This window comes from Halichoeres trimaculatus, unplaced genomic scaffold (assembly GCF_033239565.1).
Source record: "Halichoeres trimaculatus isolate MK-OKI-2021-1 unplaced genomic scaffold, fHalTri1.1 fHalTri1_scaffold_4, whole genome shotgun sequence".
In the NCBI taxonomy this organism is placed as follows: domain Eukaryota; kingdom Metazoa; phylum Chordata; class Actinopteri; order Labriformes; family Labridae; genus Halichoeres; species Halichoeres trimaculatus.
In genome coordinates, this window is record NW_027437182.1 from 28039407 (window position 1) to 28065395 (window position 25989).

General features: G+C 39.7%; 2 protein-coding genes across 3 annotated transcripts; both read left to right on the forward strand.

Moving 5' to 3' along the window:
* Positions 1 to 83: 83 nt before the first annotated feature.
* On the forward strand, positions 84 to 8583 carry safb (scaffold attachment factor B). 2 transcript variants are annotated; one of them, XM_074668377.1, is made up of 21 exons: positions 84 to 368; positions 710 to 800; positions 1688 to 1752; positions 2772 to 2972; positions 3068 to 3127; positions 3225 to 3264; positions 4027 to 4459; positions 4812 to 4855; positions 4939 to 5048; positions 5175 to 5324; positions 5453 to 5541; positions 5797 to 5846; positions 5956 to 6035; positions 6180 to 6322; positions 6578 to 6689; positions 6898 to 7094; positions 7211 to 7373; positions 7704 to 7786; positions 7889 to 7947; positions 8062 to 8116; positions 8216 to 8583. In XM_074668377.1, exons 1-21 carry the CDS (start codon positions 216 to 218, stop codon positions 8334 to 8336), a joined length of 2499 nt encoding a protein of 832 aa, XP_074524478.1. In that variant the 5' UTR covers positions 84 to 215; the 3' UTR covers positions 8337 to 8583. The 2 variants fall into 2 exon arrangements, with proteins under 2 accessions (XP_074524478.1, XP_074524479.1); XM_074668378.1 differs by having other exon boundaries at positions 8219 to 8583.
* A 9752-nt stretch (positions 8584 to 18335) lies between these two features.
* Positions 18336 to 25326, forward strand: lpla (lipoprotein lipase a). Its single transcript, XM_074668160.1, has 10 exons — positions 18336 to 18599; positions 19412 to 19617; positions 20104 to 20283; positions 20881 to 20992; positions 21383 to 21625; positions 22235 to 22477; positions 23067 to 23187; positions 23424 to 23606; positions 23718 to 23825; positions 23986 to 25326. Exons 1-10 carry the CDS (start codon positions 18497 to 18499, stop codon positions 24035 to 24037), a joined length of 1551 nt encoding a protein of 516 aa, XP_074524261.1. The 5' UTR covers positions 18336 to 18496; the 3' UTR covers positions 24038 to 25326.
* Positions 25327 to 25989: the final 663 nt, after the last annotated feature.

Consider the following 25989-nt stretch of genomic DNA (forward strand, 5'->3'; position numbering starts at 1 on the left):
AAACGCATAGCTGTCCCCCATCTCTTTGACCTGTTAAGCCTCGAGGAAACTGCCTCAGTTCCTCACTGCGCAAGTGTTCTGCGCATGCGCCCCTGAGTGGCTTCCATTTTGCAGTAGCGCACTAGCATCCTGTTTCCTTACGGGGAGCTGCACAAGTTTATAGAGTGCAATAAGGAATCATTTCAAACTAAGGCGTAATTTTCACAAACTAAACGATGGCTGACCCATCAGCAGACATTGAGGTCCTGGAGGGCGCAGAGGTCCGCAAACTGTCCGAGCTGAGGGTTATTGACCTAAAGGCCGAGCTGAAGAAACGAAACCTGGACACCACAGGCGTCAAGAGCGTGCTATCAGAGCGATTGAAAAAGGTTCCTTAATTTCTCAGCCGTTGAACAGTTGCATACAAAATGTTAATTACTACATTTGGTACAGAAACGTTTTTTGGCACCCTTTCATAGCCCTAAAAATTGAAATCCACGGTGGCATTATAGGCCCAGTCACACATTCTATTGGCTAGCGTTAGCAGTTAGCTAACGTTTGCCATACACAGCTAAAATTGCACGCTTTTATTTTCGTTTATTTTAAATTTGCCTTAACGTGTTTAAAAATGTACAGATTTATTCACCATTATCCAAAGTCTCTCTGTCTGTCTTTTTTCTCTGTGTTTACCTATGCACGCGCTTTCGCTTGTGTCTGTCTTCTTTAACAGGCCATTGAAGAAGAAGGTGGGAATCCTGATGAGATTATCCTCACTCCGGAGCTAACCTCAAAGAAACCTACACCTAAACGGGCTGTCAAAGGTAAGATGAATTCAAAATGTTAAGAGACTAACATGTTTACCATAAACGTAATTTGCTAGTTGGAAACTACAGAATACTGACTTCCTGTAGACGAAACTGGGTCTTGTATTTTTGTCATGTATAAGAAATGCCACTTTTGTGTCAGACTGCAACCTCATTGTGATTGTTTTAGATTTTAATATTATGATTTTGTTTGCCGTCTGATAAATACAGGAAATATTTTAGTTTTAAGAAATGTTAGCTGTATTTTATGTGTTTAACCAACAAATTGATTTGAGGGGGGTATTCCTCACTGAACACGTAAAGCACGCAAAGTAGATGTAAGAATGACATTTTATGTAATCTGAAACCAGATATTTTGGCTAGCAAACTAGTTTCCCTTTCCTTTTTTCTATTTGCTAATATCTACAGTGTTAATATGTTTACATTAGGTAGGTTGACATTCTCCTTTCAATGAATTTGATTGTTTATATATATATATATATATATATATATATATATATATATATATATATATATATATATATATATATATATATATATATGCTGCATTTTGCCACATACAAAATGTATTCTAGAAAAAGCAAGAGGTAGGTAGTAGCCATGTAAATGAAGGACTCTGTTTGCAGTAAGAACAGTTCATACATTCCTTGCCTTGTTTTAGAGTTCCCCGCCTGATTTTAGTCCAATCATTAGCATCCTTTACATCAGGTGTTGTAACAGCTGGGTGTGGGCTGTAAGGTTTACGTAATAATTCAAGGAGGAGTCTGCCACGTCATTATGTTGGACCACATTCAGACATTAACCTCTTGAAAAGTCTGTTGCCTCAAAGCTCACTTTGAAGCCTTTTAAAACCTAAATGAAGACCTGATCTAAATGTTTTACAGATACAAAGCCAGAGACTGATGAACCAGAGGACAGCACTATGGAGGAGGAGTCCCGTGATGGCCATGTGAGTTCACTTTTTACTACACGTTTGAGATGTGCTCTTATAGCGTTTTAGGAGTTTTAAAAATCCTCTTGAGCAGAGTAATTGGTAGAATAATCCCACATTTAATTAAAGGGTATATTGCAGGTTAGATTTTTTTTTGTAGATTAACACTTGATATCGTCTTAAGGCAGTAGAATATGTCAATCATTGATTTTATATGTTGTTCAACAAAAAAGGCTCAAATTTAGAAGAAGAAGTGTCTGTTTTTGGTGTAGCTGTTCAAAAGGTCTTTTTTCGGGACTAGCATTCCTTCAGTCCATTTTGAGCCAATGTGAATAACAGGTTGTCATGAGCAGGATCGGGCATTTCGGGTTGTGTTTTTTTGTGTTAATTCTAAATTTATAATTCAATTTGACCATCCATTAAGATGATTAAAATATGTTTGGATGGATGGATAGCTTAACAAGACATGGAGTCCACTTGTTTGGACTCAGTGAGTTAGTTTTTGTGCTCGATTTGTTTTGTGCAGCTGACAAGACAGGACTTTATTTCTGCATCAATCATAAAAAATGCAGTCGTCTGTCGAAAATTGATATGATTGCATCTATGTTATAAAGTCTGTGGATGGTGTTCAGAATAGGATACTGGAGCCAGGTCCGGGTGAGCCCGACTCCCGGTGGCAGACATAAACAGAGATTTGTCAGAGATTCAGACCTAGATTCAACTCGACAGAAACATGAGCTGAGCACCGTAGCTAAATCTTGGTTTTCTGACTCTAGATTAGTGAATAGACCTCTGATAGACCTCTCTGTCTTTCTCTCTATGGGCTTTATCATGACAGCTCAAAGCATGCTGATTTATAATCAGCACTTACACGTACTACTTTTTAAGTCAGTGTATCTGATTTCAACCTTTAAATATGTTGATGTGAACACAACATTAGGCTACATATCACTAGCAAACAGCTTGTTTCACTCTGCATTTACTGCTGGGTTTATTTTTTTTATTAACCAGGTTTCCCCCATTTTTTTCTTTTCAAGGAGGATCATCAAGATGATCATGAGAACATGCAGGAAATGGACATCCTGGACATGAATGTCCTGGATGAAACGGAGAACGATAATGGGATACCAGCTGAGGATGATGAGCTTGAAGCAGAGAATTTAGATGAAGATACATTGTTGAATGAAGAGCATGACAACAGGGCGTTTGAGATGGAAGATAAGGAAAAGGTTCCAGAGGTGAGGAAGTGCTCAGGAAATGTGTCTCTGAAAGTCAAATTTAACATGTCTTGTTTTTGTTTTGTAAATGTGACTTTTTTTGTTCTACTCATCAGATGGATGATCCTGAGATGTCAGAAAAAGATGACTTTATGACAGGATCGACAGATAATATGGTATTTTCCCCCCTAACATCTCCACTTGTAACAGTTACAGTAAATCCTAATGTCGTAAGAGGACAAAATCTCTAAGACAGTATGCATTTTCTTTCAGCCTCAAGATCCAGATGCTGATGACGCAAAAGAAGAAACAGGTACTGTCAAAAATGGTAATTAAAAAGGGGTAGAGGTCTTTTACAGTGCTGAGCTTGGATTGAAGACACATTGTTTAGTTTCCTTCAGGTAGAGAGACTGGAAGCCCAAAGGGAATTGCTGGATATGTGTTAAAGATTGGCTAACCACAATTGATAATTCACTGGTACATGTGTAAATAAAGTTTTCCGCTGTGTTCTTCTTATGGTGGCACAGCAGTGGTTAGCAATTTGATGCACATCGACAGCAATTACGCTTAAGGTCAGGGTGGTGAGAGCTGTTGCAGGTGATTGCAGTGTTTCCAGGTTGCCACGTGACAAGTAAGACAGAGAAGACTCATCAAGAACTATCACACGTTTAAACACACGGACCCAGCTGGATAGGATGTTTCTGGACTTTTGTGCATCACTTTTGGACTCTGGGATCGTCAAAAGCCGAAAGAAGATGAACTACAGCGAGGACATCCTGCACCACTGCAGATCTTGTGGCTCTCTTCAGCCCTCTGAAGTCTTTGTCTGCTTGGGATCAGGTGAACAGTGGTTCAACTTGAGAAATGAGCCAGAGTAGCTAAGTTGTCTCCCAGCCTTTTGGGTCCTTTTCCAGTCTCTCGGTAGGGTCTGCTTCATCATTTTAATACATTGATCTAAAACACAGGCCAGTGGTCATGACGTTCCTAATCCAGGCCTTGCCAGTTCCTCGTTAACCATTGCTGTGTTTCAGAAGTGATTAAACTCTGTACCATTCTATTCCTGTTAAATCCGTAGAAAATGACAAAGTAGCCGGGTCTTGTTTATCTGAGCCACTTAACGAAGATCAGCACCAGAGCCACGAGACGAGCCCTGAAGAAGAGCAAGCTGCCACCACTGCCGCAGAGGAAGAAAATGTGTCCGACACCTGCGCCAAATCCGACAAGGTTGCCCCCGGAGACGCGGAGAGCGACAGGGATGTTGTGGAGACTGACGCCAAAGAGGCTGGGGATGCACAGACAGTTCCAGAAGAAGAGACATTTGACTCTGAGAGCAAAAGCTTGCAGGCTGTTAGTGTAAGCGAACAGGGCACTGTGGGTGATGAAACTGTTGGTTCAGAAATGGGGTCTAAGGGTGAGGAGGATGAGAAGACAGAAGAGAAAGCTGCTGCGGATTCAGCCTCGACTGTGAAAGAGTCCTCTTCTGTAGAGGGCGATGATCAGAAAAAGAGGTTTGTTGCTTTCTGTCTACTAGAAACCAAAATGGCTATCTCTGTTGCATTGGCTCCTTTGTGCTAGAACAAATTGGATGCTCTTATGGAGGTAAAAACGTTTTGTGCATATGCGTGTTTCATTTGTCATTCCTTACACCCACCTGTCCCACTTTATTACCCATTAACAGTAACATTTGGGATTTTCAGAGGGTACAAATTCATAAATCACTGTTAAACCACTGCACTTTGGTACATAATGGGCTGATCACTGTCTGATCTGTATTATACCATTGAAAACAAAACACAAGTATAAACATCTGCACCTGTTCTTACAGCTGAGTGGTTATAGCTTTGTTTTCTTTTTCTCTAGCTCTGAGGAGAAGGATGACAAGACTGAGTCTAAAGATGAAAAGAGTGAGTTACATGATCATTTTTCTATGTCCTTTTTGAAACTCGGTGGATAAGTACTTATTAGTTTATATTGTATGAATGTGCAGCTGCTGGAAGTGGTGCTGCAGCGAGCAGTAGCAGGAATCTGTGGGTCAGTGGTCTCTCCTCCACGACCAGAGCGACTGATCTGAAGACACTCTTCAGCAAATATGGAAAGGTCAGTCTACGTAGACCGTCTCTCACTGTTGTTAAGATGTGTCAAGTTTACAAGTCTTTTCAGTTTAATCTGAAGTGGAAGTGTCACTCTTTTCCTCTTTCTTTATTCCTAATTCTGTCTTTGCAGGTTGTTGGAGCCAAGGTAGTAACCAACGCCAAGAGCCCCGGGGCTCGCTGCTATGGCTTTGTCACTATGTCATCCACAGAGGAGGCCACAAAATGTATCAGCCACCTTCACAGGACCGAGCTGCATGGCAGGATGATCTCTGTGGAGCGGGTAAGGTTTCCATAAAACACACACTAACACACTCATATAGAGAGAGAGTTATAGATTTTGACAGTATCTTTTCATTTGGATTTTTCAAATTAATTTTTAAATTAACTCTTTAATGTGAAACATTGCAGGCAAAAAATGAGCCTGTAGGGAAGAAGCCAGCAGACAAGAGTGAAGCCAAGAAGTCTGGTGGTGACAGGAGACACTCCTCTGACTCCAAGTAAGACCACTTACAAGCCCCTACGTGTTTGACTGAAGTCTCTTTCCATACCAGCACAGTATTTAATCCAATGGTGGATTATATTTTTAGCATGGCTTGTACAAGTAGTAAAGTGTAGCTATAAAATTGAGACTACAGAAACCATCAACTTTATGAGAAGGGAAGTAATCCAATTGTTGTTATTGTCTTATTTTTTATTTTAATTCATTTAATTCGTTTGATTTAAGAGCTCACACAGTCTTGTTTTTCTCAAAGGTCTGATGGAAAGGATGAGAAGTCTGAGGGAGAAGGAAAAGATGGAAAAGGTGAGAAATGTTTGATTTCTAGCTTTGGTGTCCAAATGGGATTGAAAAGAGTTGGAGTGCTTTAACATCTTTGTTTAGTGACTAATCAGTTGTTGTTTTTTCTTGACAGGACGAAATGAGAGGACTGTAGTTATGGACAAGTCGAAAGGAGAGCCTGTCATCAGTGTCAAAACCAAAAGCAAGGAACGGGTGAGTTCCCACTGACGATCACGAAAGTCAATGAACAACGCTCTTTAAATGTGTCATATCTATTTTACTCTGTTTGTCATTCAGATTTTCTGACCTCTTGGCGCCTTTTCTTCATTCTTCTTCTCTTGTATTTTTTCTTTTCAGAGCACAAAGAGTCGGGACCGCAAATCATCCAGTAAGGAGAAGAAAGACATCCTCTCATTTGACCAGATTAAGGAGCAGAGGGAGCGTGAGAGGCAGAGACAACGAGAGAGGGAGATCCGAGAGGTGGAGAGACGCAGAGTGACGTAAGAATTTACGCCTAGAGGACTAAATACTACACTCAAACAGCTCCCATACTTTTTAATATATCTTTCTCCATACCACAGCTGTGTTTCTGTTTGGAGTAAAAATAAGTGTAGTTCTATGTAGAGGGATAAATAAACAATCCTCACAGGTTTCTCCTGCAGAAACAAATATTTCAGAGCTGCTTCAACCTCGGCTCTTCCTCCAAACACAGAACATTAGCATCAGAGAGATTAATCTTTACACTTGTCTTTCAGGGACCGAGATCGTGATCGTGACAACCGACCGGACAGAGAGCGCGAGAGAATCCGTCTGTTCAGGGAGAGAGAGGAGAGGAATCACCTGATGAGGAAGAGACACTGGCTGGAGGTATTATCAGACAACTTTAAACAAACAGGATATTTCTCTAACAGTGTGTTGCTTCATGCTTGTGACTTAAGAATATACATAATACTGAGGTAAAAGCTACAGAAAGGGATATTCATCCCTTTTTTGTCTTTCAAATGAAGATCAGATGAAGATCTTAAAGCTCTTTCTTGATGATCTCAAAACTCCTCTGACTGTTGATTCATCACAGGCTGAAAAGCAGCGCCTGGAGGATGATCGCATGGAGCGGCAGTTCTTGGAACGGGAGAGACTGCGCATTGAGTACGAGAGGCGGCGTGAGCAGGAGAGGATTCTCAGGGAGCGTGATGAGCTGCGACGGCAGCAGGAGCAGTTGCGTTACGACCAAGAGCGGCGGCCTATGAAGAGACCGTATGACATGGATGGCAGGTAAATGACAGAAATCATGTTGTGACACTGACACTGAAGGGATCGCAGCATTTCATCAGCAAATGTAAGACTGAGAATGAACAGGCTTCATTCTGGATTTCGTCTGCTCCTCCCAGAAAAGACGACTGGCCTGATAAGCGCATGACCATGGATGACCGTTATGGCCGCTCAGACTTTGGTCGACAGGATCGTTATCAGGACTTTGATCACAGGGACAGAGGGCGTTACCAAGACAACGTGATGATGGACAGACGGGACAGTGCTCGTGGTGATGGCCAGGTGAGACACAGTAACTCTGAGCTAACAGGTTACACATAGTCACTGTCAGACCCAAAGTCACGCCTTGTTTCTGCAGTTATGATCATGTTTATGGAGGTTTGAACCCTTAAACTCTCTGATTTTCTGATGACAATGTAACTGGCACATCGGTAAAATGAAGTATTGACACTAATAGTTACTTTCTGTAGTATCCTTACATGAGGCATTTTATAATTGTTTCAGTGTCACTGCTCTAGACCTAAAACAATAACACTTGTAGCTCAAAATTCGTCACCTTTTTTCCTTGAATCAGGGTGTGAGCGACTAACTCTCCTGTTACTCTGCTTGCAGCACTTCTCTGACCGATCAGACCGACATGGTAGAGATGGTCGAGACTCCTGGAGTGGAGGGTATGACAAACGCATGAACCCTAGGTGAGCTTCACACTGAGCTGGGGCTTGCTTTAGAAAAACTAAAAAGAATTCAATCTCTGCATTCCCCTAAAACCAGGAAAAAATGAAATTATTTGTTTTCAGGGAGGGAAGTCGAGACTGGGACTCAAGCCGGAAAGTGGATGGAGACAGATCATGGCAAAGTAAACACAGTTTTGTCCTTTTTATTATGCCATGAATCCACTGTTTGCTACACTGGACATTTTATCCTCCGGGATTATGAGCTTTGTGTGTCTAATGTTTGCTCTATGATCCAGGTAGAGACGGTGCTATCCCAGGCCAGAGCCACATGGCCCGTGGAGGAATGACTGGGTGAGGAAAGAATCTGTCGAACTTAGAGATTTTTTTTCACCTACTTTCAAGGTGTGAGCACTGTTAGTAATCAGTCATTGTATGTTTTTTTTCCTCCAGCAGCCGTGGAGGCTACATGAACACAGGAACATCTCAGTCCCTCTCTGGAGCTCTGAACAGACAGAACCAGCTGATGCAGGGCAGCGGACTACAGAGCGGAGCTTTTGGTCGGCGATACTGATGTCTGTCTAGAAACCCTTTCACGAGGTCACATCATGAAGGATGTGACCATCTTGGTCTTGTACATGTTTTAAAATGGAAATCCTTTTTTAAATTTGTTTCTCTGACAAAATTCAAGTCTTTTTTGATGCATTTTTTTATTTTTCAGGTTGCTACCAGTATATATATTTTTTGTTTTATTTTGTTGTGTGTGTGTGTGTGTGACAGTGATTCCCTGAGTATTCCCTACCATCTCTGCACCAGAAAATGTATTTTACACGGTTTGTCCTGTGGTGAGGCGTTATCTACAGCTCTGTATTGTAACTTCATGTGTTTTTCAACACCTGGGTTAATGGACCTAGCCTCACCAGTCTTCCCAGTTTGTGTCTGGAACATTTTTCAAGTTTTTCCATTCTCGTTAAACGAGTCTTTGTCAAAATGAATTTGTTCAAAACTTCTTTTTTTGTTGTTTTTATTTTTATTTTTTATTGTTTTTTTTTTTTTTACAACTAGTTGGCTGGCACAGTTGAGCTGCTAAGGATAAAGTTTTTAAGCTTAATGTCACATTCTGACAAACGTTTGAGTTTCATTTGGTTTCAGTCTGATTTTTCTGTAAAAAGCATTTGATCTGTGTGATTGTTGACTTATGCTAATAAATATCCCTGAAGTCTAGTTATGTTCGCAATTTTTAAAATCTCTTGTCAAATCTCATATTTTATATCAGAATTTTATGTTCTCCTGTTTTCACTCAAGGATTTGTGTTTATTTTTTTTCCTCAGAGAAATGTTTTCATCTTTGCAGTGGTGTAAAACAAATTATCCTTAAATTATCAAATCACCAAAAATGTAAAGCAGGAATCCAGGTGCTCAAATTTTAATCAAAGGTACAGAGTATGAACTATTGTGCTATTGATATCTGAGTTTAGTTTCTCACTTTAAATGAAGGAAATGTGCTAAATCAAACAGATTTTTGACTCATGAGTTACTTAAATGGGGTTACAAACTAGAATCTGAACACACTGACCCCTGTTCATTCAGCCATCATTCTATGATCATTTTGGGGTCCAACTGAGTAGTAAACAAACTTGCAATTGAGACAGTTTAATCCTGATTAACTACTGAATTCTGCAATTAGTCACTCATTTAAATGAATAAAGATTCAACTCGTGTTAATGGAGTGAGCAGCTTTGGAATGAGTTACCAATTATAATGCACATATAGAAGAAATAGCAAAAAAAATATAAAAGGAATTGTCTCACATCCTTTATGAAATAAAAATAATAAAATCACTCATTTTCCTTATTTATTACTTTTACCAGCTGCACAGTCTGGTAAGGAGGACTGAATGTGTTAAACATGGTTTTCTTCATTCACTGTAGATTGAAGAATTACCCAGAGGACAGCCTTGATTTGTTTTGTGATCACTCTCTTTATTTGTAAGAGTATGAAACTTGAAATGCTTCCCTGAATCATGCCATGTTGACCTCTATCCACAACACTCATTTAAAGATCGTAAATACATAAAACATCACTTGCAGGTTTCAGTGTAACTTACAGATATAGCTCCTTCTTCTCTTTAACTTCTCTTATCACATCTATTACTGCTTCTACGTTTCTTTGCTACAAATAAACTTTGCTCCTTCAGCTCATGTCTCATGGAATGTGAATAATAACTAATCTTGAATGCTTATGTTGAGGATGTAGAGTGATAGATCTAAGCTTTTCACTGGGTGATGCACATTTCTTGCACACTTCTCCAGATGTTTAATCCAATAACGATGACTTTAGATTCTGTGGCCAATGCAGGTGACCCATAGTGAGATTCAGGGTTTTCAGGGTATTGATTGTTATTCTTGAAAATGCTGATGAAAGTGGATGACATTTGGATACTGGAAACTTACAGTCCGGTAAAAAATATAGTCAATTAAATTGAAAAGATAATACAGAACAGCGACTCTGAGAAGAAAAAAGTATCAACCGTGAAAAAACAATATAATTTAATGAAAACAACTTCTTATTAGCTTTGTGTAGCTAGCTTTGTTTAAATTTGAATATATTCAAGACAGGATACGAAACTTGCATAGTTTCAGTCAAATTTACTTGAGACAAGCTGTTTTTTGTTTAACTTTTTTATCTTTAACAGAACAAAGTGAGACCTGAGAACATTTTCCTGCATGTTTTCCTTTCGTCCACTAGGGGGAGTCATTAACCGCCAAAAACACTCCACACGGTTACGACGTCATATCTGTGCAGGCTCATCAACAGAAAACTGAAAAATCAACTACAAACAACTGTGAGCCGAAAGTTTTTGCTGTTTCCCTCTCTAAATATGAGGCTTAAAAACTGGAGACAGAAGACAGGGGTGTAACGGCAAAGACTTGTTTGAGAGACAGCTATTACATATATACAAGCATCCCTGCAGCTGGCTCACCTCCTTTCTCCCCATCACCCCAAATGACCACTGCAAAAAGGTCACCAGATGTAAAATGAACAGCTTGAATCGGCGCGGTCACTTGGAGAGAGTACGGAGCAGCTGGGCTGGGAGCAGAAGAGGGTCTCACTTCAAGTGGACACACACATTTGAAGGCAGAAAAATCTGTGCTCACACTCATTTCAGTCCATGCAGAAGGAATGCACACTCTGAAACACACAGACTTCAGTGCTCTCTGGTGTCACCCCTCGCTGTGCAACATCATTTACCCAGATTCCTGGTCTGTGTTTATTTTTGCTCATGTCTGCTCTGATGAATTGTCTCATTGAAGTTTTTGTTTTACTACCATGTCTCTCTCCTCCCGTCTCCAGCTTCTCTTCTGTATCAACACCCAAATATTAGGATTGCACATCAGATACTGACCTTTGATTTGCCGTCCGTCACTCTGTGGATCTAATATCTCAACCTACATGTGACTGTTTTACCTCATTTCAAAACAACCTTTCTCTCTCCTTTCATGTGTGGAAAATAATACCATAGAAGGTACCAGAGCCCAATGTATGTCCAGCACGTGAGAAACGCCATAAACATGGAATTCACATCATATCGCACAGCAGGGTAGCGGTGCTGTGTTTCAGGCTTTTATTGGTGGATGTATGTGAATCACCTGCAGTGCTTGTGAATGTGAGGTGCTGCAGCAGGGGAGCTGAAAAGGTGTCTTAATGTTTAAGTTGCGTGTTTGCATTCGATGGTACTCTCATGTGTATCCCTTCCTTTTTGTTAGTTTGCAAGTCACTGACTCTGAGACCACCTCAGATCCAGTGAGAGGCAATCTACCAGAAGTTTCCTTCGGCAGCTGAGGGAAAACAAAGCTGAGACAACATCTTCGTTATGTTTTGAGAGAACTGGCGCTTGAAGCAGGAGCCTGGCCTGTATGGAAAACAGAGACTCTGTCATTAAAAAAGAGATAGAGACAGCCAAAGAGAAGGATTTTTGTTTTACTTTTTGATCTTTCAGAGCAACTTTGAGTGTGCTTTTACAACCTTTTTGCTCAGTAGAGGATCAGCTCAAGAGTATTCAGGTTAAACCCCATGCCAAAGTTTGAAACAACAACAACAACAAAAAAAAACAACAGGACAGCACAACCAATTTGGGAAATATCTCTTCTTGGTGTGAGAGCTTAACTACTCTAGGTCCTTCATCGTGAACGCCAAGACTTCAGGTCAGGCTGCTGGACAGCAGCAGCAGACAAATGATGAAAAATGTGTTTTGACTGCCAGAGACATCCAGCTCTGAGAGCAGTCAGGCTGAGGAAAAGAAAGTGAAGGCCAAAACCTTAGTCAAGCTGGGTCACTACCACCAAAACCTCATCATGGAGTGAGATAAGTGGAAAGTTAAAGTCTGTCTCCTGTTACCCAGGGCAGTGGGAGGGATACAAGGCATTATGATCAAACTCTGACCAAATGCTTCCTGTTTCTGACCTGAAATAATTATTTTATGATCAGTCAGACTTCAGTTTTATGAGTCTGATGTCAAAAGGAACAACGCTCCAGACTAATTTTAAGACCTCAGGTTGATTTAATCTTAAAACAGCTATTTATAAAAGAACAGTTAAAGTTTATTGGTTTATTTAACCAAAGCTGGGTTAACTAAAGTCAAGTCAAGACAACAATTGAGAAAACCATTACACTGTCTGTTCACACCCCCAGTCCAGACACTTAGACTCTCTGCAGCTTTTGAAATCAAAGACTTATGAAACGTCTGCTTTCTCCTGACTTGACATCAGTGAGTTGTGTAAGCCATGTCTGACCAGATAGCTTCTGATCGCTGCGTGCACAGTGAGAAGTCCCCTATCACTCCATAGTCTGACCATCTGTCTCCACCAGGGACTGAACACAGGACTTGTTCTGTCCCTGGTCTGCTGCATTCCTCCCATATCATTCAGATAAAACCAGCAGAAAAAATGAGGAGGAGAAGAGCTTATGTAATAAACTGCTGCCTTGCAATATATGTGTAAATGTCCCTATTGGGACTCTGTGTGAACTTGTATTAATCTGTGACTAATGTGTGTGAGCATTTGTGCACCATTGGCAGAGAGCAGAGGACAATGGAGACTCTGTGTAAATGGGCTTACAGAGGACATGCAGCAACAGATGCACAGTTGCTGACCCATATGTTGTGTGTATGTGTGTGTATGTGTGTGTATGACGCCTGTAAATCAGCTGTATATGCACTGACTAATGGTAGACCTGCACCCTAGTTTTATATGTCATCATATGATCTCATTATGCTGCTCTGCTGTATACCCAGCGCTCATAAAGTGCTGGCAAGAAAAAAAAGACTCATACACATCCAATTTAACACAAATGGTTACTGTGTGGACATTTTTTCCCACAGTGCATTCTGATTACATCAAACTTTACTGATTATCTGTTAGCCTAATACCTGCTCACCTAAACCTGACACTTTGACCCACTCTTCTTGTTCATGTTAAAGATTCCTTCCTGTGAAGCTCTGTGTTTGTTGTCCCTCAGGTTTACTTACTGGAAAGTGAGGACTGAAGGGTTCACAAAAAGGGCAAACCACAATTTACAGTTAGAGTGGATACAAACAAGAGACGTGCTCAGTGTATATTGCACATAAACATCCAAATGACTGATGCACGTGTGCACAAACACACATTGACACATACACTACGTACATGCAGCTTACGCATCATTGACTTTTCTTGTTTAACTGCCTGCACAAGCTTCCAACACAACCTCTTCATGTCAGCCTTGAATAGAGGTATATATACAACACTGGCCTCTTCACACACGACTCCTTCTCAAGCCTTTCTGCGGCTCTTTTACGACCAAACTTTCTTCACCAAGAGAGTCATAAAAGACTGAACTCTCAGTGGGAAGCTTTTCTTTCTTTCACCAAATCTTTTCCCTCGCATAACAGATTACTGAATGGGCAATTAAAGCCTGCTGGTGTTGCCCAATTAGAGCTTTTTCTACAGCCTTGTTGCCACAAGTGAAATGAACCTCACTGTACTGCCAGTGAAACCATGATTCATGACTTTTTTTATCTGCATCTCTGACATTTTTTTTAGTCTCCAGCTGGATTCAAGGTCTCTCCAGAAATTCTTGAAGGTCTTTTCCTCTCTTGATGTGTCTGGGATGCAATGGCAATGAGAGTGAATGGAAACAGTGAGATGATAAAGAACACAATGTGATGAGTGTAAAACAAACAAGGATGGCCTTGCTCAGGCAGGAATGAGTACTGAATACAGTTTTTTCAGTGGAGTAGTGTAAAATCAGAGTAAGTCTACAGTTGGAGGCAGACTCTGTTGCCATGAGGTGCAGCAGTCACGTCTCCTGTTTCTGGCTGTAGATCAAACGACACTGCTAGAGTGAAGCCACATACTGTACACACATGGTGCAACCCCTCAACACACTGGGGGTCCTGTGAAACTGGGGCTGCTAGAAAATTTATGCTGCATCATCCTGTGGAGAGAGAAAAAAAAAACTATTTTCTTCTTAGCTTCTCAGCAAGTCATCAGAATAGATGTTTGCGTTGAGGATTTTGTGTGTGCATGGGGGTGTATTTGCATGGCCGCTTTAACACTTGTTTATATCTCACTCTCAGAGTTCTGGAAAGAGCATGGTTGACTCATTTTTGGGGCATAGAGTCGCACCTGTGTTGCACACACCTGAAAAACACAGAAGCAACAAATGAAGTGTTTTCATATGATTTTAAGTATTTGCAATAAATTTTGATACACAAGCACCTGAAACATCTGCGAGAGCCTGTGCTGCTGAGCGTCGCGCTGCAGGCTACAGCCAGCGCTATCGGTCAGTTGTGCAAACAGAAGAATATGAAACAAATGTGCAGCCTTTTAAGTTCGTAATGCTCCCCAAGAAAACAGAGAAGAGGAAAAAGAAGCAACAGGAAAGTGAAGGAATTCCTTCTCAGCAGGAAATAAATGTTCCCTCTGCAGTGATCTTTTAATTTCCTCAGCAGGCCTCAGGGGTCAAATCTAAACAAATTAAGGCTCAAAGTGACTAAAGGAGACTTCAGATCTGTACACAGTCCCAAAACACTTTCAGGAGCCTCTTTGCCTATTTTTTTTAAATCAGTTGTTGACTGTATTGCTCTTAAATTCATCCACTAATTTTCCAATAATTAAGCCGGTTGAATCAGTTTTTAAACTGTTGAAGAGATATCACACGTTTTTTGAGGATTCCTGGGTGTGACTCTCACAGGATACAACATTTCAGCCCTGTTGCTTATCTGTTTGTCTCTGTCTTGATTCAAACTCAGTGACTGTTGTGAACACAGAGATTAAGAAAAGGATAACAGCCTCAGGGTTAGGCGTTGCTCCTCTGTCTAATCACTGGGTTGGTCCTCCTGGTCTCCCTTAAGCATCACCTTCCTAACATTCACTGGCACATGCAAACATATCCACACACAGACATCTATACATACATAGCAATACATGCATACATGACCTCTAGATGAAAGAAACTCCAGACTATATTTAGAGAAGATAAATACAGAGCTGTCGTTAATGAGTGAGGAAGGTCTAAGGAGTTAAATGTTGCTCCGTCAAATAAAGGAAGTGAGGCAGTTTGTCCAAATTATAATATTTGTAAATAAATATTGGACCCTGATGTACTAAATAAAGAGTTAACAATCCTAAGACTTCCCTGAGACTTTTTTTTTACTTTCTGCAATTTTTTTTCTAATAGTGTGTGGATAAGCAGTCTGTAGCTTTCTTAAGACGTCAATTTGCTCATCACACATCGATTATCTGTAAAAGATTATTTGGAAAATGAAAAGGATCTGCTTTTTTGAGTTATATTTCAAATGAACTAGACTAAACTAAACTAAACTAAACTAAACTAAACTAAACTAAACTAAACTAAACTAAACAAACGTTACAGTTGTTGTACATTACATATAATAATAATAATAATAATAATAATAATAATAATAATAATAATAATAATAATAATAAAAATAATAATAATAATAATAATAATAATAATAATAATAATAATAATAATAATAATAATAATAATAATAATAAAACACTTTGAAAATTATTATTATCATTTTTTCCAATTTCTATAAATGGCAGATTGTTTTGTGGAAAAGGAAAGATTTAACCCCCAATTGTTGACAAATTTAATTTAACGTTGGCAGAATTATTTTTTTAAATTATTAAAATAAAAATATTGGTACCGCTACTTTTTTCTAAAGAGACGGACACAGAGGTCCCAAAAGTAAAAATAAAAATAAATGAATGAACAACAACAATATAAAAAAAAAATTAAAGAAACAAGTAATAAAAATTTTAAAAAATCGTACAAATTAAACTTTCCTGAATGATTAACTGTAATGTTAAAAACTCCTGTGAGGAACTTTGAGGTTTCTTTTTTTGTTCATTTTGGCACCCTTTGTGGAAAAAAATAAAGTCTTATTTCTTTGCTATTTTTTGGTGAATCTACTCAAAAAGCATCATCCTACGTTTTTTAATTGCCAGATATTTTATTAAGTAAGAATCTTACTTCTTAGGAATCTTAATTGACTTGAGTGCAAACTTCCAGCCTGGAAAATAACTAAATTTATGTGGATGTCATTGGTTTTAACAATGACTGTCTTTTTTTCTTGCTCCTAAAACAACGCCAGTTTTTATTTCTGTCTGTTTTTCAACAAGCTAAAAACTCCTCACAGTGGTTTTAATGAGTCTGTGCTACATTGTTTTTTTTTTCAGACTACATAGACCAGTGGAAACAACAGTCATGTCATTTCCTAATCTGTTTCTTAACTTTCTAACTTAACTTGTTTACAAGTTTTGGGAGTAGAAATATTTCTGTAAGGAAGCATTTTGCATAGAACTAGTTTTCTGCCAACAGTATCTCTTACCAAACAGTGGTTAATATTTAGGTGCAAAAATCAGAGGACAGGACAGGGAGAAATATATACCAAACAGAATTTAAGCCTGTACCCAGATATATCTGGGTAATAGGTCAGCCTGTTCTTGTTGCCCTCTTTTTATAGAGGTGCAACATTTTCTCATGCAGATGTTTTGGCTTGAAAATGATCATAAAACTCCCACACATGTGCTTAGACACATTTCTCTCATGCCGCCTCTCATCCCCCATGTGTTTCTGATTTAGCTGCACTCTTCTGGAGTTCCTTCGGTGCCCCTGAGTGCCGTACAAGTATCTCACATCTTGTTTTGATTTTTCAAGACATGATATGAGGCGGGAACTTTCTTTTCTTGATTTACTCATTTCAAATACTTCCCAGCTTCCCATTGACATGCCATCATTGGACAAGACAGCATTGCTTTACTTGTTACCCAGTGGGTAATTATTTTAGAGTTTCACATTCCCCAGTGTGAGAAGGTTGCTTTGAAACACACTCCCCCCATACCAAGGAGATGCATCTCAGATTGTCACAGAAGACCTGGCTGACAAAGCAGCAGCAGCAGCAGGAGCTTTTCAAGGCACACTAAGGCCTCAATGAACTCATTTGCAGAGAACTCACAATGTACAGAAATTGATATAAGAACAACACAAGTACTAGTTATTTTGAGCATGTTATGTGGCTGATATTTGTGTATTCAAGCTGCTTTTAGCTGTTTACTTTTGAACTTCTGTTACATCTTTGTTTAGTAGAAAAAAAAATCCTGACTTCTATCAAAAGATTTTTAAAGAACCCACTCATAACTTTTCAAGTTGCCGCAGTTTGGCCTGGTGGTTGAGTTGTCGTACATTGATTCGAAGCTGTTGGTCCTTCCTTGCATGGTTTTAGCATAGAGTAACTACAGTGCAGTTTATGAAGCATACAGTAAAAAATATGTCATGTTAACCAGTCAAGTTAGAGAAAATGTTTTCATAACACAAAATCAGTTTTTTTTTAAAATTTTTTTGTCTAAAAATTGTTCTTTTTTTCACAAGAACAATGGGTACATCTCCTGGTAAGTTAGTTCAAATAATCAAAGTGACACAGCTGATGTCACCTAATGCTGAAAATCACACTTAGGATTCAGGTTTTCATAAAAGGAAATGCAAAATGACTAAATTGTACAAATTAAGCTTAAAGACCAACTGGGAATTTAACTGAACAAAGAAGGTTTCTTATAACGGATATATAGATAATTTCAACTTATTTTAAATCATGTATTTAATAGAAAATATTTTAACAGTTAAGTTAAAAAAAAGTCAACATATGTATGCCAATAAATATTTGTTGTGGAGCTAGTAAATTGTGATTATGCGTCATTAATTTCACTCTTCTTTTTAATTTTTTAAAAATGATTAAGAGATGTAATTCCTGTTTGTTATCTTAAATCTACAGCCACAGTGATTGTTATTTTTATTTATTTTATTTATTTATTTATTTATTTTTAACCTCTTTTGTATTGTTTAATCCTCACTTCGCGGTGCAGTGCTTCAGCCTCTGTGTGAAGGTTGTGAATGATTTCTCCAATGAGCCGGGACAAAGTTAAAGCCCCGCCCACTCACCTCCAGCCAATCATGTGTGAGTATTTAAATGAGCCACCCATAAAGATGACTTGTAGCGGCATCTGTGACAGACCATTAGAAACTTTATGCCAAGAGGACATCCCGAGACCACTTTTTGACCGGTGCTTTGTTTTTGGAAACAAAAAACAGGATCTAAAAGTGGTCGAGTGACAAGACAACTTTTTTTATTTAGGATATTTTTGAGGAGAAAAAAAAACTTTTTAATAATATGGGAAAAGAAAATATAATCTTTTTGACTGTTTGGATATTTTTTGGAAAAATCTTTGCAACTTTCTCTACTGACCCCGAACTCAGCACCACTGCTGTGTATGGTAAGACTAAGCCTACCTGTTGCAATCTTTGTCTTGTGATAACTTGTTGGGTGGGATTGTATCTTTGTGATTCATCCGTAGCTTTGCTGGAGTCAGTAAATGAAGGGAGCAGGTAAACTAATGCCTGCCGTTCCGCTCTGACCGGGAGTAACCCCGGGTAGAGCTTTCAGACTGCAGGTCTGCATCCCATTTCATACCATTCATCTCCATGTGTGCATGAAGAAAAGCTGCTGCTGCTGCCGGCCTTTGTCTGAAGAGAGGGACAGAAAAACTGTTTCAGATTCAACAAGATGAAAAAGATAATATTTAACATCCTGTTAAACGACTGTAACAAGATACACGTCTGAATGGTTTTCAGGATGGGGCTTCACTTAAAATCAATCAGCCCAATTAGACATATAAAAACAGATTCAGTAACAAATCAGGCTAACTTTGCGAATTAGAGCATTTTGGGTTTCATTTTGCTCATTTTTGATCACATTTTCAGATCTATATCACTTTGAAAACTCACAGGTACTTCACATTTTGAGGTTTTAACCACTTTTAAGCCAGCACACATAAGATGTAGACAAAAGGGGGCGACAGTGCCATGATACATATCCTGACTAAGTGGCAAAAGAGAGATTGAGTGGTCTCTGCTTCTCGCATAGGAGAGCTGACTGAAAAAGTTTTCTAATTTCATTATGTATATTAAACTTTTTTTTTTATATAACTTTGTTACATTTTTCTCTCTTGTGCACTTCACATTTGCACAGTCAGTTCATGCAAACCTGTGCATTTCTCTCACCTTTTTTCTTGATTGTGTGTTACAGTAAACAGCACGGTCACTGCTACCCCCCTGCCCACCACCACTGAATGGATCTCAGATTACTCTGACATTGTGTCCAAGTTCTCCCTGCGCACTGCAGAAGAACCTGATGATGACATTTGTTTCCTTGTGGCCGGCCAGCCCGAAACCATTGAAGAATGCGATTTCAACAGAGAAACACAGACCTTCGTTGTGATCCATGGCTGGACGGTATGTCAAGAACATATAGAAAACTTTGCAAAAAATCACTCAGGTAATAGCTGTCTGCTGTGAGCTGTATTTGATGGTTACATTTATGTGGAAGGAACCGTCTTTGCTGTATGTACTCTGGCCATGAGATTCCAATTAAGCTGGAATTTTAATTTATACATTGCATATACAATAGATTTGGACTCAAACGACCAAGCATCTAACCCTAAACCTCGAGCCAAGCCCTAATTGATGCGTCCCCACAATATAATGAGATAAATGAAGCAATAAACACACATTTCCGGCTGAGAGGAGAGAGTGTGTTTTACAAACTGTGCATAGATCTTCTCCTCTAATGTGACTTAGAGCTAGTCATGCAGCAAGATCTGACCCCTGGCGTCTCTCCCAGAAACAGAATGAGGGCTACGGCTGGAGTAAATCACGCCATCCTCCAGCTGACCTCACAAATGTGTGTGACCGTGTGTGTGTTTGTGCGTGTTGCCACAGGTCACAGGGATGTACGAGAGCTGGGTGCCCAAGCTGGTGTCTGCTCTCTACGACCGGGTGCCCGATTCCAATGTGATCGTGGTGGACTGGCTGACCCGTGCCAACCAGCACTACCCCACCTCTGCTGCCTACACCAAGCTGGTCGGCAGGGATGTTGCCAAGTTTGTGAGCTGGATACAAGTAAGTTTCCTTGACTAAAAAGTTTCCCACCTGGTTGACAGCTGGATCTGATTTACCACATTCGAAAAAGTGCATTTGTCTTACTGCTTTCTGGACAACCAAATTATCAACGCATTCTACCTTAATGTGCCAGCACGAAAAAGAAAGGAGCCGCTGAATCTGTGACAAATCGTTGCTTGTAATGTCATGTTTTTGAACCCAGCAGGGCTGCTGTCCATGCGTTTGCCTTCTGGTTATCGTTTTTAATGCCCTATAAAAGTGTTTAATGGCTGTGTCTGTAACCTCTGAGGCTCCGAATTAAGTAGGCCTCTCTCTTTGTTTGAGCAAGGCCATTGGCATAATTAATGCTCTTATTTGTTTTTTCTCTGTTTACACAAGTTCAAAGTTCAACGATTGCAAAATTTGGCTAACATAAAATGACACCAAACAACCGGAGTCTTGGATTACATCTCAAATTCTGACAACAAATGAACATAATTTTACAGGAATAGCTTTTATATTTGTTTAACCCACTCAGTAAGTTTGTAGGATTCATTTCAAAATGTTTGAGGCATCTCAGCATGTTCTGCAAAATCTGAACTATCACCTGCCTTCCAGAAAGAGGTGCAGCTGCCCTGGGAGAGGATTCATCTGCTGGGTTACAGTCTGGGAGCCCATGTGGCTGGAATCGCTGGAGACCTCACTGACCATAAAATCAGCAGGATTACAGGTGAGGAACCACTCACATTTTCTACATGGTTACATAACGAGCAAACAGGTCAAAGTCAGTAAATACTGCTCTGCATAATCTTTAAGGAGGCCCATGTTACTGAAACTTTTAAAGACTAAAATCAGGCTCTAGGCCAATGAATTTCATGTTTGCACATATACTTTACTGTTACATACCAAACTTCTGTATGGGCATCGATGGTAACCATGACAACACAACAGCATACCATTGAATTACAATCTGCCATCCACCACAATCCTACCTTTAACTTCAAATTTTTTAGTTTAGACAAATATTTTACAACAACAACAACTCATAGTCCTTGCTTCACCTTGTCCCAAAAACTATTTTATCTCTAAACACTTGTCCCACTTTCTTTCTTCTACCCAGGTCTGGACCCAGCTGGTCCCACTTTTGAGCACGCAGACAACCAGAACACCCTGTCCAGAGATGACGCCCAGTTTGTGGATGTCCTGCACACCAACACCAGGGGCTCTCCAGACCGCAGCATCGGTATCCAGAGACCTGTGGGTCACATTGACATTTACCCCAATGGAGGAACTTTCCAGCCGGGCTGTGACATCCAGAATACCCTGCTCGGGATTGCATCTGCAGGTCTAAAGGGCCTCCAAAGTATGTATCACAGATACTTCCTATCCTTGTTTACTGTATAGCTAAAACTTAGTGTTGGGCTTCGGTTTATATCTGTAAATCTCTCATCTCCCTTTTTTTTATTGGACGTCAGTGGCTCAGACCTGCTGGTTCCAATCATGTCTGTCTGCTTGTGACACTCTGCACCATAAATACACATCTCTGCCCCACATTAAAGTGAATTATTTCAACAACAGTGTTCTTGTAAATCATGAAGACAGGCTTGTGTTAATTAAGATGGTGTCAGCAGACACTTTGGCTCCATTAAAGCTTTCAGGGCTGCAATTCAGCATGTTTTCCTGCAGCTGTAACAGCCCACAAAGCATCACAGTCATGTTCTGTCCTGTGTCAAGATGAAAGTCTCGCTCGATGTTGTGTTCTTCACTTCCTCAGCTGTCACATGACCAGAGTGACTGAGGACTAAGTTTCCCTCAACTGCTAAATACCATCTGGAGAAACATTTAGTCTGACATTTCAAGGATCATAAAAACCATACACAAGAGAGATGCCTCTCTGCTCTGCTGCATGATGTCATCAAAGGCCAGCTCAGAGGTGATTTTTTTCACAGTTTCTGTATTTCCATTCCTGCAGATATGGACCAACTCGTCAAATGTTCCCATGAGCGCTCTATCCACCTGTTCATCGACTCCCTGCTGAACATCCAGCAGCAGAGCATGGCTTTCCGCTGCACCTCCAAAGACGCCTTTAACAAGGGCCAGTGTCTGAGCTGCAGGAAGAACCGCTGCAATAACCTTGGCTACAACGTCAACAAAGTTCGCACAGCACGCAGCACCAGAATGTACCTCAAGACCCGAGAGATGATGCCCTTCAAAGGTAGGAAAAAATGCCAATGGATAGTTTTGGGGGAAAGTTAAGCTAACCGATGCACAATCTTAAAGCTCCAAATGTTGAGCTGCTGTTCATTATTTTCCTATGTGCATGAAGCTTTCATTTTTACCCTTAACATCAGTGTTGGTACAAATAGACTACACACACTTGACACAGCCAAAACTGTTCAACAAGTAGTAAGATGACATGAAGAAGAGGTCATGGGTATTTTAGTTGCTTGGGCTATGCCAAGGTAACGCAACACCACTGCATGTGCAATGGAAACGTTCATTTGAGAATTACTGTTTGGCAGAAGCAAACTTTGTGAATGATACACACGTTACAGGGGCGGAGGTGTTGTAATATTTTTATGTAACAGTTTTATATAACGGTAATAAATACATGTACATGTTTACATGTGAGGGAAAGCCAACAGGATTGAGCACAAATCTGTGTTTGAATGCTGCACCATGACAGTCACATGCTGACAGAGAAACAAGCTTACATAAGGGCTTTTCAAGTGTGTAACTAACCTAAGCGATGGGATGTTGGAGAATGGCTGTATTCAAGGAGCACAACTTTTCTTCTCTTCCAGTTTTTCACTATCAAGTAAAGGGGCATTTCTTCGGCAAAGACGCACTGAGCTTCACCGAGCAGCCGATGAAGATTTCTTTGTTTGGAACACACGGGGAGAAGGAGGACATCCCCTTCGTCATGTACGTACTTTACAACAGAAGAACACCTGAATAAAAACACAGACACGTGGAACCAAAAAGATCTCAGATGTTAACAACAGTGTTTCCATTCAACCTGACGCTAAATAAAGACCCTAAGGCATCCATGTTGCTTACGTCACTCACATGCACTCACACATAGACTCAGACATACCACAGATGCCTTCGCTGTTTCCAATCCAAGCAGATGACCTTTGATTCCCACTTTCACCCTGCAGACCAGCCTTAAACACCAACACCACTTTGTCCTTCCTCATCACCACTGACGTGGACATTGGGGACCTGATGATCGTGAAGCTGCGCTGGGAGAAAGATACAATCCTACCTGGCTGGTCCTTTTGGAGCAGCAGCCAGTTTCACCTCCGCAAACTACGCATCAAGTCTGGGGAGCACCAGTCCAAGTAATAAGATGACCTTTACTTCTACAAAAACAAGACACAGCCCAAACTTCTGAAACGTATCTATTTCACTTTGAACTCAGTAGAAAAAATTAAAATCTTGTTTGATTTCAGGGTGATCTTTAGTGCAAAGGAGGGAGATTTTGCCTACCTGGTCAGAGGAGGAGAAGATGCAATCTTTGTCAAGTCAAAGGAAGACATCCAGAGCCGTAAAGAGAAACAGTGAGTTAATAAGAAATTTTCTTTAAGTAAATTGCACACCATACTGAAAATTTTCCAAATTGAACATTAGCTTCAGTGAACTGATGAAAACACTAACATCCAAAGAGGACTCCTCATTCAGCTCTAACGTGCATTAACTGTTGTATTTTTGTTTTTCCAGGATGCACAGACTGAAAACAAAAGGCAGTTCTTTTGGGCAGAACGACGCTTGAAGTTGCACTTATCCATCCATCCCCTCATCGTGCACATTCATAGCCAAAGATAGAGAGCACACAGAGACACTGGGAAAGCCTTTGCAAGTAGCTGGACTTTTACTGAATGCTTCTGATTTTCTTCCTGCTGTGCCCTGTGACTCCAGCCGTCAGCGCTTCCAACACAACCTCGTCCACAAAGCTGGGAGTCAGTTGGCTCAGCGGCTCTCACCAGTCTCTCTGCAATCTGCACTGCTAAAATACATTTCAGTAGTTATTTTGTTAGGTTGTGCTCAAATGTGACAAACTTCCAGTTGTCTTCCCTGCATGTATTTCTAATCACGTTGATGCTTTTGCAGCCGTTATGTACTGTTGATGGTGATTGTGGTATATTTTTAAGTGGTGTGTTTTCTTTGCCCATGTGAACTTGGATTCTTGTATAAATGATTCAGAGTGAAAGGCAAAATTAAGGCACATCTCATTTTTTTTTTTTTTAAATCTTTTTAATGTACACAACAATCTTTCAACTTATGTGTTTCTCTGTACCTAACCACTAATCGCCAACAATCAACAGAGACCAAAGATGTATTTACCATATACTGAACATAATATAACAGCAGCCTTTGTAAATATCTATTTTAATCAGTATTATATATGTTTTAAATATGAGTTATGTGTTGATGTCTGATTCCTTGAAGCTTTGCTTGCTCTTTGATTGTGTTTTGGTTATTGTGTCACTGGTCACTTTAGGGTTATTCATCCCCTGCAGACATTCAGATATCCTAAGGTCATTAAGATTGGACATGTGTTGACATATGTTGCAGATTTGGCCTCTGATTTTTTACAAACCCAACTAAAGTCACTTTTATTTTCCCAGTTTTGTTTTTTATCTGTTGCGTCAAAATTGGCATTGTCCCACTTCCATCAGTTTACCCTATTGACTGTGAATCTTACTTTGAAAGTCAAACATTGCACAGATCTTAAGGTAAACATGCAGGAAAATCAGGACTATATAATAGCCATAATACATCTTGAGAATACTTCATCATGTATTTATTGAATGTACATTTATATATTTGTATATTAAGCTGTAAAATATATTTTTTTCTGCAGGCTTCCATTTTCATCTGTTTTTTTTTTAAATAAATGATGCATTTTGTAATTCCATGCACAGGCCTCAGAAGGATCAATCTAATTGGTCCACTTTACAGCTGTTTAGCGCATTTACTTTTCTTAACTGAGATGTAGTGCACCCTATAAATGACGTGCCCAGAATGGTTTAATAAAGAGATAACTCATATATTTCTATACTCCTGACTGCTGAAGTTACTTTTAAATATTAGTAATAGAGCAAAACATCATTATTAATGGTTATTTCAACTCTTAAATTCAAGATTGAGAAGCAACTGCCTTAAAAGTGGTAAACATTGAGATGTGTGGGTGAATCATGTCCGAACTAACAATCTCATGTTCGAACAAAATAAGCCATAATGTCCTCACTCATATATTGATGCAAGAAAAAAAAAAAAAAGGTAAAATATTGCAGTCTTAAAACAGATGACCAGATATTGCTTCCTTAGCTTATCATGGACAAGTATTTTTTTGCCCACTTGTGGCCAAAATTTTTCCTTGTGTCATTGTTAAATTAAAGCAGAACTTGTGGCTCCACTGCTGTGGATAGGTATGCTGTACTGTGATACCAACTGAAGGACATTTGGCAAATGTGTGCAGCTAGCTTACAGTTTGCCAGATTTAAACATTGGAACAGCTAACTCTTTTGGGTTGTTTCTTTACACCTTTATTGACAGGTCAAAAAGTTAAAGTTAAAGTTAAAGTTGAGATATGCTTACTGTGTGTAGATATGCTGTTTAAACTGAGCTCTAACAATGGCGTGGTCTTCAAAGTTATACAGTCATTGTCATTTTCACTTTTTCCGTGGAGCTCCCTCCTTCATGCATGCTCACTAACACAAG